The sequence below is a fragment of the Bubalus kerabau genome, chromosome 5 (assembly GCF_029407905.1).
Source record: "Bubalus kerabau isolate K-KA32 ecotype Philippines breed swamp buffalo chromosome 5, PCC_UOA_SB_1v2, whole genome shotgun sequence".
NCBI classification, from domain to species: Eukaryota; Metazoa; Chordata; class Mammalia; order Artiodactyla; family Bovidae; genus Bubalus; species Bubalus kerabau.
This window is the reverse complement of record NC_073628.1, coordinates 135,674,251-135,690,726: the sequence shown is the minus strand read 5'-3', so window position 1 is coordinate 135,690,726 and position 16,476 is coordinate 135,674,251. Positions and strand designations below refer to the sequence as shown.

Below are 16,476 nucleotides of genomic sequence, written 5' to 3'. Positions count from 1 at the left end.
GAGCAGTCAAACGGGTCATATTACAAAATCTGTGCCCTCGACAGTGGACGGGATCCCTTCCCTTCTGCCCACTAGCCTCTTCCTTTGACACCTGAGCTGACGTGTAGCAGGGCCTACACCCTGAGAGGCCGCCTGGAGGCCAGGCGTGGGGGTGGGGGGGTGCTGGGGCAGGAGTGGGGAGTGAGGCACCACGGGGTGCCTGAGGACAGTGCTCGGGGCTCCGCGCAGGGCCGGAGGGTAACCAGTGCCTTTCTGCCTGCCCAGCTCCCTGGAGATGACTTGCTATGACAGTGATGATGCCAACCCCCGCAGCGTGTCCAGTCTGTCCAACCGCTCGTCACCCCTTTCCTGGCGCTACGGCCAGTCCAGCCCGCGGCTGCAGGCCGGGGATGCGCCGTCGGTGGGCGGCAGCTGCCGCTCGGAGGGGCCACCTGCCTGGTACATGCACGGGGAGCGCGCGCACTACGCGCACACCATGCCCATGCGCTCCCCGAGCAAGCTCGGCCACATCTCGCGCCTGGAGCTGGTCGAGTCCCTGGACTCGGAAGACGTGGACCTCAAGTCCGGCTACATGAGCGACAGCGACCTCATGGGCAAGACCATGACGGAGGACGACGACATCACCACTGGGTAGGGGTGGCCTGCGGGCCGCTGGGAGGTGGGCAGTCCGGAGATCGGACGTGGGAAGGGCGGGTGGACCCCGGGGGCGGGGGATGGGGGGGTGGAGGAGGTGCGGGGGACGGTTCACGGGGACCGCGGAGGAGCGAAGAGCCCAGGGAGGCCGAGGGGACCGCCGACAGCCCGGCGCATGGACCCCCGTAGGGTGGATGAACCTCGGCCCGGGGCCGGGGCTGCCAAGGTCGAGGACCGCGTGCTGGTCCCGGGCAGCCGAGGGGGCGACGAGGGGGCTGGCGTCTGGGGGAGCTGATTGGTCAGCGAGGGCGCCGCATCACTAGTCCCTGCAGCTGTCACTCTGCCTCGCCCCGCCCTCCTGGTCTCCGCCCCCACCGGCCAGTGGCTCCGCGGCTGCGTGTGGGCCTGGAGAGTCACGGTGACAGCGACCCGTCCCCCGAAAGGCCGCTGGAAGAGAGGCCAACGCGTTTGTTGGCAGCCCTGGCCCCGGGCGCAGCACTATCTCCGCTGCCTCCGCCAGGCCCAGCCCTGGCGCCCTCCCTCCCCTGGTTTCTCCTGCAAACCTCTGCCCACGCTGCAACGTCTATCCAACAGAGCCTGTCGAGCCCTTCTTTCCCGCCTTCTTCCTCTTGTCTCTTTCTGCCCCGGTAAAGCCGTTTGGTTCGTGGAGTAACTTGGACAGAGAGGCGGGGGAGCAGTCTGGAACACAAGGGGAGAGGGCAGGAGGAGAGGGGTGCTGGGGTCTCGGTGTTCAAGCCGGGGGCTCCCAGAACCCAGGGCGCTCCTGGAGGCTCTCGGGCACCCCCACACACACCCCACATCTGGCACCCCCATCCGCCCACCTGCCACCCCCACCCCTGACTGGCTCCGCCCCCCCTCACCCGTGACACAGGAGGCTGCAGGGCCCCTCCCCGACCCCTGGGGACCACCTCTCCCCAGTAAACAGATTGAACTGGAGGAGAGTGGGAAGTAGCTGAGGTCCGGGCCATCCACTGCTCCCCACCCCGGGGCTGTACTGGGAGGGCCTGGCAGGGCCCTTTGGGCTGACAGGCTGCTTTGAAACAAAACAGCTGACTCACCAACGGGGCTGTTTACTGCCTGTAAGTCCCAGGGGCCAGCCGACCTCACACTCCCATTGGCCAGCCCGGGGCTGGGACCCGAGATGACTGTCCAGCTCCTCCTGGGCACAGAGGGTGTGCTGGGCCACCGGGAGCCTGATCCCTACCCCAGGAAGCCCTTCTTCTCTGAGAAAGTGTCCTGTCCTGCCCCCTGACAGCACCCAGCTGGACAGGTCAAAAGCACAAGCCTTGGGGCTGAGGGCTCTGAAAGCCCTGCTGTGTGGGAAGGACCAGGGCCCCACCTGCAGGGCCCCCCACACCAGACAGAGGCAGGAGAGTCGGCGCCCCAAGCACACAGGGGCCATGCAGAGCACTCCCTGGCCAGGCCCCTGCCCTGGGAGAGAGCCCAGTCTGAGGCTGGCGATGGCACCCCAGCAGCTGACTGGCTGTGTGAACTTGGACAAGTCCCTTAACCTCTCTAGGCTTCAGTTTGTCTCTGCTCAGTGCAGATGATTGTAGAACCTGTGCCATGGTGACTTTGAAGGTTAAGTGCTTTCCTCACAGGAGGTGTTTGGAATAGCTCCTGGCTCTTCGTAAATGCTCAATACTCGTTGGAGTGAACTGAAGTCGCTCAGTCGTGTCCGAATCTTTGCGACCCCATGGACTGTAGCCTACCAGGCTCCTTGGTCCATGGGATTTTCCAGGCAAGAGTATTGGAGTGGGTTGCCATTTCCTTCTCCAGGGGATCTTCCCGACCCAGGGATTGAACCCAGATCTCCTGCATTGTAGGCAGATGCTTTACCGTCTGAGCTACCAGGGAAGCCCCAATACACGTTAGCTCGTATTTATTGCCATTATTCCTATTATTGTTACTATTATTCCTATCATTGTTAAAACGCCCTCTCCAAAGGTCAGTAGGGACTCTTGCCGTCTGCGGGACCCAGACTCACCCCCCGGGGACCGGGCGGTCCCGCAGAACCCCGCCGGGGTTGGCAGCAAGGACCGACGTGTCAGCAGCCAGCCATTCCTGGGGACACAGATGGGGGATGGGAGCCGGGAAGACGCCCTTACCCACCCTCGAGCACCCTGTCTTTGTTCTCTGCCCCTGGACGGCGTGTATGCCTGGAATCCGTGTGCGGGACCCTCCCTCCCTGGGTTCACTCTCCCCACAGTCCAGGGACGCCTGCGGTTCCCAGGGGTGCAGAGTGTCCGGGGCGATACCCACCGGGCGGACCTCACTGTGCCCTGCAGTGCTGGAGCCAGGATAGCTTCACGGAGGCTGCTGCGGTTAGGCTGCAGTCCGCAGCCGCGCTCAAAGCCCGTTACAGGGAGCCCCAGCGCTCACTGCCCCGCCAGCCCGGCGAGCACAGCAGGCCCTCAGTGCCCTTGAGCAGTCCGAGTTGAGGGGAGTCCGTTTATGTTCCTCAGTAATTTTAATGTAAGCGGTTGCTTCTCAGTTACGAGTTTTCACAGTTAAGGGTTGTTTTTTTCTAGAAAGCTAGAATCGAGGTGTCCTGGGTTCCAGCAAACCTGAGCCACGCTTGCCAGCCTCTCCTTGGCCCTCCCTCCCCCGCTGCAGTTCCCATCCAGGTTTGGTAACTTACCAAGCGCCCTGCTTCTGAGGAAACCGCTTTTCCTACGCATAAAACGGGCAGAGCTGTTCTCTGCTCCCAGCGGCTACTCCTCATCTCCCCGTTGGCCCCTGCCCATGGTCATTCACTTCCTGCCTCTCCAAAACCCCAGCACAGGGCCAGCGGGACAGGTGAGGCTGCCCCCTCCCGCCGGCCGATAGCTGCCATGAGCCGTCCGGGTGAGCTGCGGACAGCGGGGACCCCCAGGCTTTCCTGGTGCCTGCAGTTACCTGCTGGGGGCCGTCCACCTGGAGCTCTTGCCAAGTTCGCGTTCAGCCCTGAGTCAGATCCCACCCCCACTCCATCCAAATGCCCTGTCCTTTCCTGGGTTGTGCATCCAGCTGAGCTCAGGGAAGGCAGAGTCTTCAAACTGAAGCTCAGCAAACCAGGATGACGAAAGGGAATGCAGTTGCCAAAACCACTGTGTACTTAAAGTCAAGTATTTAAACAATTGTGGTAAAATGTGTCTTTTTGTACGGCGAATATCTTAACCACGTTTAAGAGTTCAGTGGCATTAATTCCATTCGGATTACTGTGTCACCATCACCAATGTTCATCCCCGGGACTCTTTTCATCTTCCCAGACTGAAGCTCTGCGCACGTGAGATGCTCACTCCCTCGCCCTCCCCGGCCCCTGCCCCTCCACTTCCTGTCTCTAGGAGCCCGGCTACTCTAGGAGCCTCACAGAAGTGGGCTCACACCGTGTGTGCCTTTTTCTGATTGGCTTATGTCACTCAGCGGTAGGTCCTCAAGGTTCATCCACAGCAGGCGCCAGAATTTCCTTCCTTTTCAGGGCCAAATAATGTTCCACTGTGTATACACACCACATTTAGCTTATCCGTTTACCCATCGATGTGCATTTGGGTTGCTTCTACTTCTGGCTATTATGAATAGCTTGCTATGGACAAGGGTGTGCAAATATCTGCTTGAGAATCTGCTTTCGATTCTGTGGGGTGTATTCACAGTGGTGGTATTGCTGGATAGTTCCGTTTAATTTTTTGAGGAATTACCGTACTGTTTTCCACAGCAGCTGCACCATTTTACATTCCCACCAGCGATGTGCAAGGGTTATAATTACTCAACTTCCTTGCCCACAGTTGTTATTTTCTATGTGTTTGTTTTTTAATAACAGTCCTCCTGATGGGTGGGAAGCAGTGTCTCACTGTGGCTTTAATCTGTATTTCCCTAATGACTAGAGATGCTGAACATCTTGTCTCGTGTTTCTTAGCCATTTTCATGTCTTCTTCAGAGAAGTGTTTGTCCAGGCCCTCTGTCCATTTTTTAGTTAGGCCGTTCGGTTGTTCTGGTTGAGTTGTAGGAGTCCTTTATATATTCTGGATATTGATCTCTCATCAGACACATGATGTGATTTGCACACATTTTCTCCCATTCTGTGGGTTGCCTTTTCTTTCTCTTGATGGTGTTCTTTAATGCATGAAAGTTTTCATTTTGATCAAGTCCAGTTTATCTACTGTTTCTCTTATTGCCTGCCTGTGGATGTCATAGCCAAGAAATTATTGCCAAATCCACTGTCCTGAACCCTTTCCCCAATGTTTCTCTCCAAGAGTTTTATCACGACTAAGGCTTTTAAAAAATACAGACTCCATGTCTCCCGCCCTGCCTACCACAGCAGATTCTCTGCTACTCAGGAAGCCGTATTTTTCTGACACTTCTCAGTGATTTGGGGCTAGTTTGTCTTCCCTTTAAGTTAAGAAATCTTCTGCATAGTAATCCCAACAGCCTCTCTCAGCCTTGATTTGCATGGGCGCAGTGACAGGGGGCTTGTGCGTGCGTCCCAGTTACTTCAGTCATGTCCGACTCTTTGTGACCCCATGGACTGTAGCCCACCAGGCTCCTCTGTCCGCGGGCCTCTCCAGGCAAGAATGTTGGAGTGGGTTGCCGTGACCTCCTCCAGGGCATCTTCCCCACTGACGGATGGAACTCTCATCTTCTGTGTTGGCAGGCAGGTTCTTTACCACCAGGAAGCCTGATGGGGGGCTTATTCGCCTGCAAATAGAGTAAGATGAAAAACAAGCGTCTAAGTGTCCCCTGACGTCTGCGTCACTTCTGCCCAGTGACTCGGATGCTGTCATCTGAGAAAGAAGGACCGAGTGGAAGCCTCCTTCCAGACATTTGTCGTGTTCTCAAGGCTAGCTCAGAGTCTCTTCTCCAGACAAAGACAAGCTCATTCATTTCAGTACTTCCTGAAATGACCCAGATTTCCAGCTCCCTGTTGTTCTCATCACCCCCCTGTGCAAGCAGGTCGTCAACAACCCCTTAACACCGGGCACCTGGACTGACCTGCCTGCCGTGGTCCTGCTGGGATGATGCCCAGAACACAGCGCCGTGGACAGCGCCGGCCTGGCCCTGTCCTCAGTGACGGTGCGGGACATTTCTGCCCCCGAGAAGAGAAAAGGAATTTTCTTTTCTGAAAGTAGGAAGGTCTAGGATTTCATCTAAGGAAGGAGATGAGCTCCACAGCCATCCGTGGCCCCCAGGGTTGAAGCTGGAGGGGGAGCGGCGGCACCTGTGGAGGGGAAAGCAGGCTCCGGGTACGGGGTGTGCGTGTGTGCTCTGGGTGTGCATGTGTGTATATGGGCTGTGTGTGCGTGTGTGTGCATGTTGTATATGGGGTGTGTGTGCGTGTGTGTGCATGTTGTATATGGGGTGTGTGTGCGTGTGTGTGCATGTTGTGTGTGGGCTGTGTGTGCATGTGTATGTGTGCATGTTGTGTATGAGCTGTGTGTGCATGTGTGTGTGTGCATGTGTGTGTGTGTGCATGTTGTGTATGGGGTGTGTGTGCATGTGTGTGCATGTTGTGTATGAGCTGTGTGTGCATGTGTGAGTGTGCATGTGTGTGTGTGTGCATGTTGTGTATGAGGTGTGTGTGCATGTTGTGTATGGTGTGTGTGTGCGTGTGTGTATGGGCTGTGTGTGTGTGCATGTTGTATATGGGGTGTGTGTGCGTGTGTGTGCATGTTGTGTATGGGCTGTGTGTGTGTGTGTGTGCATGTGTGTATGGGCTGTGTGTGTGTGCATGTTGTGTATGGGGTGTGTGTGCGTGTGTGTGCATGTTGTGTATGGGCTGTGTGTGCGTGTGTGTGCATGTGTGTATGGGCTGTGTGTGCGTGTGTGTGCATGTGTGTATGGGCTGTGCGTGTGTGTGCGTGTGTGTGCATGTTGTGTATGGGCTGTGTGTGTGTGCATGTTGTGTATGGGCTATGTGTGTATGTGTTCATGTGTGTATGGGCATGTGTGTGCATTCGTGTATATGGGCCATGTGTGCATATGTGTGTGTGTGTGCACAGGCCGTGTGTGCCCTCCCGCCTTGGATGTGGACGTGCCTCTCGCTGTCTCCACGTCCGTCTGTGTGAACGCTGGTCTGGGGAGGCAGACGGGAGACCCAGCTGATCAGCAGCAGCGCTGCCTCTCACACCTTCTCAGGAGCCCTTCACGTGCTGTAGATTGGTCTCAGCAGCCCTGCAAGACCGCACTCCAGAGACCCAGGCCGCAGAGCCTTAGACTGAGCCCTGCGGTGTGCCAGGGACAGTGTGTCTCCGGGGCTGGGTGGTCCCCGCCCCGGGTGGTGGCTGCTGTCCCTCCCATGTCCCTCCTCACACCCCCAGCTTGTCCTCTTGAGTGGTGCTCGGGGCCTAGGGACAGATTACATTCGTGTCCTTGGCACTAAACTGCCTGACTTTGAAAAATGTCACATAACATAAACCGTGGGCCCTGGCCTCCTCCAGGCTGGCTCTTGGCTTCCAGACGCAGGCGCCCAAGCCTTAAAGAAGCCCTCCTGCCTTGCAAAGCGGCCTGGGACTCAGTGGCCCCCTCCCAGGAAGGGGCGCCACTTGCTGGGCTCCAGATCCCAAGACACCCTCCCCAGTGACCGCATCCTCCTGCAGGCACCGCATCTGCCGGGTTTGTTGGGAAGGAGGCGGATCTGCCGTGTGACTGGCCGGGAGCAGGCTCGTCCTGCTCGGCCTGCCTCCAGTTTCCCGGCGGGCATCCCGCCCGTAGACCGGGGCCCTCAGCCCGGCCTGTGCCTGTGGAACCCAGGATTGGGGCAGAGGCTGAGGCTGTCCCAGGGAGGACCCAGCATTCAGGTTCAGGAGGGAAGCCGATTCTGCCCTTGCAGGGTGTCACACCTGGAAGGAATGGGCTGCCTGCTGTGTCCCTAGCAGGAGACGAAATGAGACGTGGACGGGGGCTGCGTCTCTGTGGGATGACACCTGGCGGGACGTAGTCGCCTGCAGACTCGTGCACGTGGCCTCAGCTGGCAGCCTCTGGGTGCAGGGAAAGGGGCCTCTGGGCCTCTGGACTCTGCCCTGAGCCCGGCTAGCTTGCTCTGCGGCCCCAAGCAGCCCCCAGCCCCTCTGCGTCTCAGTTTGTTCGTGTGTAAGAGGGCCATCAGTTGTGTCTTGGGAGGGTCAGGTGGAAAAGAGAAAAGTGTTCTTTAAAAAGTGTAAAGAGCTGTTGGTCTGCAACGTATTTACTCTAGTCCCAGCAACTGCTCTGTTCACCTGACTGGTGGTCTCTGGCTCTATGAGGAGCTGTTACTGTGTCTGGGTAAGCTTTCTGAAACCTACCACCTGAGTTCGAGTTTGGGCTTAAACTGTTGTTCGGGGTAACCTTGTTTTGTTTTTTGACAGCGTCTTGATGTTCTTTTCGTCCTATGGTGTGTAGTTAAATAAGCCGGTCTTTGTGAGCAGGCTTGCCAGCATGGGCCAGCATGGGCCAGCTCGGGCCCGTGGCGGCTGGTGGGGTTGCCGAGCGGTGTGGAGCCGGCTCAGGGCCGGACGGGGCCCGGCTCTTGTCTTGAGCTGGGGGCCCGCTCTCCATTTGTCTGAGTTCCCTCGGCTGGAAAAGGCAGCAATGGTCACGCCTGGTCTGTAAGGCTCATGCGAGGACTGAATTAGAGAGTACGCTTACTTCGTATACAATGAGTGTTAGATGTTAGCTGTTTGGTGACTGACAGTAGCGAGCTGGTGGCCGTCAGCAGTCACAGGCACCTTCTGAAATACAGGACGGCTTTTGGAAGTGTGTGCTGACCTTCACTCTTGAAGGTGATGTTTCTGAGCCTCAGAGGGAACGTGACACGCTGAGGAAGCGGGACGACTGTGTCCTGAGCGCTCCTCCCTGTTCACGTGCTGCCCTCGTGTGGCTTGGAAACCCTGGCCACGGGGCCAGCTTGCAGCTGTAGCGAACTGGTTGCACCACGCACTACACACGTGGCCGTGGCCCCTTTCTGCCACGACAGGGCTGCCCGTGCCTTGAGCGTGCACGTGTGTACATGAAGCGTGTCCTGGACGGGGTCCCCAGAAACAGAACTCGAGACGAGGTTTGAGTACAAGCGGTTTATTTCGGAGACAATTCCAGAAAGCCCTGACAGGGGTGGGGAAGTGGGTTGGGGAGAAAAGGAAGGCAGTGCAGGACTTGTCCTGTGGGGGTCGCCGCTGTGGTAGCTGGACTTGGGGGTCCTAGGGGAGGGTGTGCCCGCGCAGAGGGCTAGGGGGTGGGGCATCCCGGTGTTTCCCACTACCCCACAAAGGCCGAGCATCACGGATGCCTGCAGAGGGGCTCTGTCTGTGCTCCAGGGAGCAGCCACTGCAGGGAGGGTGTGGGGGCGGCTTGGGCAGCATCAGTGATGAAGAGGGAAGACGGGAAGAGAAGAGGCTGTGGAGTCAGATCCCTCAGTCTGCTGGGAAGGAGGGGTGGCTTTAGAGAGCTGCTGGCTTTCAAAACACCCATAATTCCTAAAAGAGAACAGTGAAAGCACTGCTGAGTCTGTGTGGGGTTCATCGGGGTCACCGAGTCTGTGCGGACCCAACAAGGTCACTGGAAGGCTGGAGTGAGCCAGGTACTCGAGAGAGGCAGCTGGATGTGTGCTGGTTGCCAGGGCAACGGATGCAGGCTGAGGAGGGCCCCTCAGTGTGTCCTGTGACCTACAGTTGAGCTGCTGGGCTTTCCTTGAGTTTGCGGACATACAAGCTCATTGACAGTCAAGATGGACAAGGGCTACGGCAGCTGTTGAGAGGGATGGGCTCATCCCCACCAGCCTGCCTGTCCGCCTGTCTCTCCTCTTTCACCCTCAGCCTCCCCCTTTCTCTGATGCCTTCTGCTCTGGGATGAGCTCGCTGGGCTCACAGAGTGCCTGGACAGTCCGTGCCGTCTGGTATTACAGAAGGGGCCCAAGTTAGGAGGAGGTCCAGACCCCATCTCTGAGGCTTTGGGAAGGCTGCCGTCCATCCTCGTGGGGATGGTCAAACAGGAATAGAGTTGTGGTGAGGATGTTCTGGAATATGTTGTAATGACGTGCTTGGTAAACAGCAGGCGTGCAGCAAATGTCACCTCCCTCCCTCCTCTTGGTCGGCCACTCGAAAATAGAAGCCGTGAAAGTCTGAAGGTCATCTGCAGAGGGAGCTCTCCTTCCTGACCGGGTGATGCCTGGTCACTCACTGTCTTTTCCAGGCACACCTCTCACCTGAAGCCTCCCCAAATGCACCCCATTGCACCATGATGCTGTTCAGCTCTGGGTCTTCCTGGAACTTGTGTGTATAATTTTTACTGAAGTAACTTGTGCTGTTTTATAATTCTTTAACAATTGCATAGCATGTGTGGTTTACAAAACACCATCTTATTTAATCTTAATGACTGTGAATTAGGGTATTCTTTTTCCTAATTTTAGGCTTCCCTGGTGGCTCAGATGGTAAAGAAAATCTGGCTGCAGAAGACCTGGGCTCGATCCCTGAGTCGGGAAGATCCCCTGGGGAAGGGAATGGCAACCCACTCCAGTATTCTTGCCTGGAGAATCCCACGGACAGAGGAGCTGGGGGCGGCTAGAGTCCATGGGGTCGCAGAGTCAGACACGACTGAGTGGCTAACGCTAACTAACTTCCCAGGACAAAAGAGAGGAAATTGGGACTCGGCCTCGCCGGCTCGCCAGGAGCTCACAGCTTGAAAGTGGCGGTACCAGAGCAGAACCAGGCCTCTGACCCACACAGCCCCTTCCCCGCCTCACGGTCCCCTGCCAGTTCCGGCTCACCTACCTCCTCCCTCTGCCCTGGGGCCTCTTCCTCTGTGCGCCGTGCTGGGGCCCTAAGCTTGGCAGCGGCGACCACAGGCCTTCCTGCTGCTGCAGTCAGAGCTCCTGGGCACCAGCAGGCGGCCATTGGCGGGCCAAGGGGTCCCTGTGGGAGGCTTCCTCGATACCCCTGAGCGACTGCTCCGTCTGCAAGGATGGGGTTGCGCTTCGCAAACCACAGAGCAACCACTGCGGGGAGCTCAGGGCAGAGGAGCGCCCACCCTGTGAGTCCAGCTCTGCTGACTGGGGCCCAGAGGCTGTGCTGTCCCAGGATGCTTGAGACGGGCCCCTCTGGTCTCTGGGCTATCAGATGTCTCTGGCCAGGCAGCAAAGCACCATTCATGGTGGCTGAAGGAGGGCCGGCCAGCCAGGCCGGGCACTCACCCGCTAAGCTGTGAATGGGCTGCCCCCAGAGGCTCTCGGCCGCATGTCAGGGATGATGGACCAGTGCAGGCAGATGCATGAAGGTCTGGGTTTGAAAAACAGGCAGAACGAGCCAGGTCCAGAGACCACAGGCAGGCGGCTGTGCAGGACGGACTGGCACCCGTGAACACACAGGACAGGGCTCGGAGAGACGGGTGGACAGGCTGATGCCAGGTCTGGTGCCTTCATGATGGGCAGCCGGGGATGCAGGTGAGAGCCATCCAGACGCGGTGTGTGGGGCTGGATACAAAGAGGCTGTGTGTGCACAGGCCCTGCTGGCCGGGGAAGGGGATGGCACCCAGACAGGCCAGGGAGTCTCGGAGAGGTGCAGGGGACTGTCCAGCTCAGAGAGCGGGAGGAACCAGGGTCTCATAGCCTGCCGCCCTGCCCACCTTGGCCAGCTCGCATGAAGAGCGTCTGCCATGCGCCCTGCACCGTCTTCCCAGTGCAGCCTCTCCTGCCAGAGGCAGGGACGCGGCCCCACCGGAGCTGCCGCCCTCCTCTCCTGATCGCTCCCCCGGCCCCATCAAGCCTGTTTCTTGGCCACTTTCTCACTGGCCATGTTTTCCATCTCTTAGCCTCCTCATCTGGCTTCTGGCTGAGCCCTTGTGTGTCCAATGACCAGGGGCCGTTCGGGAGTGACACCGTCTCTGTGGCTGCAGCCACGCGGACAGGCCCGGGTGTGGGACTTGAGACAGCAGCAGCTTCCAGGACACGGTCTTTCTGCCGAGTGTCATTAGAAGAGGAGGGCCGGCCACCTGTCACCCTCCCCCATGGCCGCCCCGAGCCTGTGCTTAGCCTTGCCCGGAGGTTCCCGTGTGAGGTCCCACTCTTCCCAGCTCTGAGAAGGCAGCCCCACGGTCTGGGCGGCCGCAGCTGTCCTGTCTCTTGTGTCTCCTCCGGTCCCTGTGGTTACTTTCCTGTTCTTGGGAGGCTGGCGACCTCGGTGGCACCTCCGGAGGCCTCCCGCCCCGGTTTCTTCTCAGTTGGTCGCTGCTGCCTGCGTGAGCCTGGATGATGCCTTAAGCTTCACCATCCAAAAGGAGAGGGTGGCACCGCCCTCCTCAAGCTGCTTGTTCCACGGTCAGTGGGGCACTTGGGGGACACAGCAGGGAGAAGTCATCATTCTTAAACTCGTGCACAAAAGAGAGATGGCAAACAAGCCAACAGGAGACCCCGGTAGGTCAGGCGGCACTGTGCACTGTAGGGGAAGATGAAGCAGGGGAGGGCAGAGCGATGAACGCGGGCTGCTGGAGAGCACGTCAGGGAAAACTGTCCAGAAGAACATATGCAAAGGCCCTGGGGTAAGAGCAAGCACATGTTCAGGGACTGCAGGGAGGTCAGTGTGGCTGAAGCAGATTAAACAGAACAGACTGTGGACAGAAATGAGGTCGGGGGAGCCAGGGGCCAGTATGCAGGTGGGGGCAGCCACAGGCAGGCTCCCGGCGGAGGCGCCACCTGATCTGTCTTGTGTTGCAGAGGGTCTGAGACGGGGCTGGGACGGAAGCTGTGGGGGTCACTTGGCTTGAGCAGGGGCGGGGGAGGAGGCAGAGGTGGTGAGCAAGGCTGGGGGTGAGAGGAGACAGGCATTTCTAGCACCTTCTTGGCCTGGGTGAGATTGAAGATGCAGCTCAGAAACGGGGAACCTGGGGCAGCGGGAGCTTCAGTCATCCTGAAACCAGTGCTCTGTCCTCAGGGATCTCACACTGGTACACACACTCACACACATGAGCACACACAAACGCACACATACACACACTGACACTGTCACATGCACACACGCACACACACGTGTGCACAGTCACACACACACTGCAATGTGCATATGTGCACACATACGTGTGCATACTCACACACACAGACACACGCTGACACTGTCACATGCATACATGCACACACGTGTGCACACACAGTCACACAGTCATGTGCATCCATGCACACACTTGCACACACACACTCACATGAGCACATGCACACATACACTGACACCATCACATGCAAACATGCACACACACATGTGCACACTCACACGCATACACTGTCACATGCACGCACACTCACACACACTGTCACGTACATGCATGCACCCTCACACGTGTGCACACTCACACTCACATATACACATGCATTGTCACGTGCACACTCACACACAAACACACACACTCGCATCGTATCTGCTCGGGCAGCTGAGGGTCCGCAGGCCCTCATGGGGAGCAGCTCCTGCCGGCTCCGTCACCACCGCGCCGTCCGTCCTGCGCTCTTGGAGCCACAGAGACGCTGACATTTGGGAAGACGTGGAACAGTCGCCCACTGTGTGTGCTCTGGCAGGGCGCCGCCTCTCCCAGCTGTGGGGTGGCGGGATGGCCGGCCTCCTCAGAAGCTGTGTAAATATTTGGGGAGCAGCACACAGCTGGGAGCGGACCCTCGCCCCCAGCTGGCTCGTTCACTGCTGCGGGGACGTCTCGGCCTGGTCCCGGGCTGCCAATTCCAGGCCCATCACGGCCACTCTTCGTCCCCCCTTCCCTCCGAGCCTGGCGGCCTGGTCTGCGGGAGGGCTCTGAGCAGCCCGCTTGCCCTTCTTGAGACCCCCGGCCCTCCCCACGAGGACAAGGGCGGGCAGAGAAGCTGCCCCTGGGGTGGGGGGGCGTAGAGAACATCCCCCCAGGGGACCTGGAGGGGGTGGAGGCCGGGACAGCCCGCTGGGTGCCGGGCGGAGAGCTCGTAGGGTCATGCATGGCCCTGAGAGCTCAGGCCTCCCTGACCTGAGACAGAAAGTCCACCAAGGACCCAGGAGCCCGGCACGGGGACTCACGGGACCCTGGCTCCCGAGGGCTCTGTGAGGAGGAGGTGATTGGGTCCTTTCCTCTGCGGCTGGTTTTTTTTCTGGAAAAGCACCTCCCTGTCAGCAGGTGGCTCGCCTCCATCCCACCCCAGACTGGGACCCGGAAAGCAGAGCTCAGTTGCACCTGTGCCCCCCCGTTCTCAAGGCAGGTGTGCCGCCATCCCCCACAGCGGGTGAGGCCAGGGTGCCCACACGGAGACCGTGACTCCTGTCTTCACGAAAGACCCCAGACAGCACTTGCAGCCAGTCACCCACAGTGCCCACAGACCCAGTGACCGGCTGGCGGAAAAGAGTGGATGCTAATCTGCGGGCTCATTGCTTAGGGAGCCGAGCCTGCAGGGAGCGGTCCTCACCGGCCTCTGCCTCAGGATGGGGGTGAAGGTGGAGGAGGGTGGCCCCTCCTGCAGCCCACCTTCCTCTTTGAAGAAGAGAGAGGGCTGTTCTGTTGGGTTCTGGCAGGAACCAGGCCCAAGGAGGAGGGGGTTACAGGTCCCCCAGCCTGACGGGCCCCAACCTTTTTGGCACTGGGGACCAGTTTTGTGGCAGACGGGCTTGTCCATAGACAGGTGGACGGCGGGGTGGTTTCAGGGTGAGTCAGGCACGGACCGTTTTCTGTGCACTGTATTTCTGTCACTGTTAGGCCAGCTCCGCCTCAGGCCTTAAGGCACTAGATCCTGGAGGCTGCAGACCCCTGCTCTAGCCCACAGTTCTCCTGGGCAAGGGGAGCTCAGAGAGCTGCGACCCCTCCCCGGGCTGAGCGGCAGGCTGACCAGCTCTGTTTCTGGTCAGCGCCCTGCGGCCGTGGGGGTGAAATGCAGGGGCTGCGGAGGCCCAAGGGAGGGGGGCGGCTGAGGTGCGAGGTGGGGCGAAGCCCATGGCTCTGGGCTTGAGGGGCGTCATTGGAGGGTGGGCAGCTGAGGTGCGAGGTGGGGCGAAGCCGACGGCTCTGGGCTTGAGGAGCGTCATTGGAGGGTGGGCAGCTGAGGTGCAAGGTGGGGGGAAGCCCACAGCTCTGGGCTTGAGGGGCGTCACTGGGTTGGGGGAGGGAGTGACTGGGAACCTTCCCACCCTCCAGGTAACCCCTGTGCCTTACCGTTTAGCTTCCTCTTCCTGCCTCCAGGCCCTGCCAGGAAGTATGGAGGAGGAAACCTTAGGGAGAATTCACAGCTAGGCCTGGAGGAAAACATCCCCTGCTGGTGGCATTCCATGCTGGTGAGGCTCAAGAGGAGTCCTCTCGGTGCACTCCCCTAAGCTGTTCCCAGATGACCCAGGCCGGCCCAGCATGGAAGATCCGTCCCCCTCACCCTCCATTTAGGGTAGGGGTGAAGATGGGGTGCTGGCTGGGGGTCTGCCCCGGGGACACCAGCCCCCGAGCGAGGTGGGCGATGCTGCTGCAGAGCCCACCTTGCTGTGATTCCCCCCAGAGCCACTCAGCCTGGGACCTGTTGGCCCTTTCCTAAATCTCACCACCCACATCCCCCAGAGAGAGTAAAGGGAGTGAAAACCCACCCCCCGCATGCTAGGGGGCACTGAGGGCTTGGTACTGGGCTCCCTGCAGCCCCTCACTCCCCTTTGGACACAAAGCGTATCCGGAAAACTTGACCAGTGTCTGCACCCTCAGAAACAGCCCCCTCCCAGCAGGACTGTTCAGGGACCCAGGACAGAGTCCCCTAGGCGAGGTCCCCACCGCTCGGGCAGCAGAGCTGCAGCTCCAGGTGAGAGGCTTGGGCGCTCGGGACTGGAGCCGGACCAGTGATCCAACCCTCGGGTCTCACAGCCCGTCCGCACCTTCCTGAGGGCGGGAAGCGGGGAAGGGCTCCTCGGCCCTGTGTGTGCTCACTCAGTCCTGTCCGACTCTTTGCGACTCCATGGACTGTAGCCCACCACACTCGTCTGTCCATGGGATTCTCCAGGCAGGAATACTGGAGTGGGTTGCCACGCCCTCCTCCAGGGGAGCTTCCCAACTCAGGAATCTAACCCTGTCTCCTGCATTGCAGGCAGAGAGTCTTTACCATCTGAGCCACCAGGGAAGCCCTAAGGCCGTAAAGCCACAGGCCAGGCGGTGAGGGGCCTCCGGAGCACTGGCCCGGGTCTCTACACGCTGTCACCTGAGCCCTCAGACCCAGAGATACAGATGCTCTGGTTCTCCGTCATCTTAACTCAGTCCCTTGGGGCTTTAAAAAAGCATCATTGCTGGTGCTGTTTCTGTTGATTTAAGAAACTGAAGATATAACCTGTCCCTTCCTAATACACAGGCTGCCCTGTTTGCTCAGGTCACTTTGGGGTTGGAACAGACCTTACCTTCCACACTCAGCGCCTCTCAGAAGCAGGATGAACCAGAAGCGGAGGTTGGGGCGCAGCCCCTTCTCCTTTAGCAACCCCTGATTCCTCACCACTGGGGTTAAGTTACCAGGAATTCCCTGCTACTGGACCCCACTTCTTTTCTTACTCTGCATGAAAATCTTCACATCTTGCGATCCTTTTCTTCCTGATCTGTCAACTGAAAATGCCCCCTGGATGAAGGCACAGACACTTGCACTGTGTGAGCTGTTCTTTCTCCCCACAGTCAACCCCAATACGCATGCCCCCCAACCCCATGCTGGAGGAAGCGAGGCCCCCCACTTCGTGGTCACCCACTCTGCACTCTCCTGAGAGGCCTCTGGTACTTGCACTCGGGTGCCGTTCACCCCCTCAGCATCCTCTGTGATGCCGCCAAAACTTTTGGCTTTCTCTGCCTACCAAAGCTGAATAAAAAAATAGAGAGACAGAGTTTGGAGAAAACAGAAAGGTGGCTTTAATCCTCAGC

General features: G+C 58.9%; 1 protein-coding gene across 2 annotated transcripts in view; it reads left to right on the top strand.

The window, feature by feature from the left end:
- NAV1 (neuron navigator 1) overlaps positions 1 to 16,476 on the top strand; it is a 192,002-nt gene that overhangs the window by 118,964 nt on the left and 56,562 nt on the right. For both annotated transcript variants that reach the window (XM_055583228.1, XM_055583227.1), the window contains exon 6: positions 265 to 630. In XM_055583228.1, coding sequence (XP_055439203.1) covers positions 265 to 630 — 366 coding nt within the window. The remainder of the gene's footprint in view (positions 1 to 264; positions 631 to 16,476) is intronic.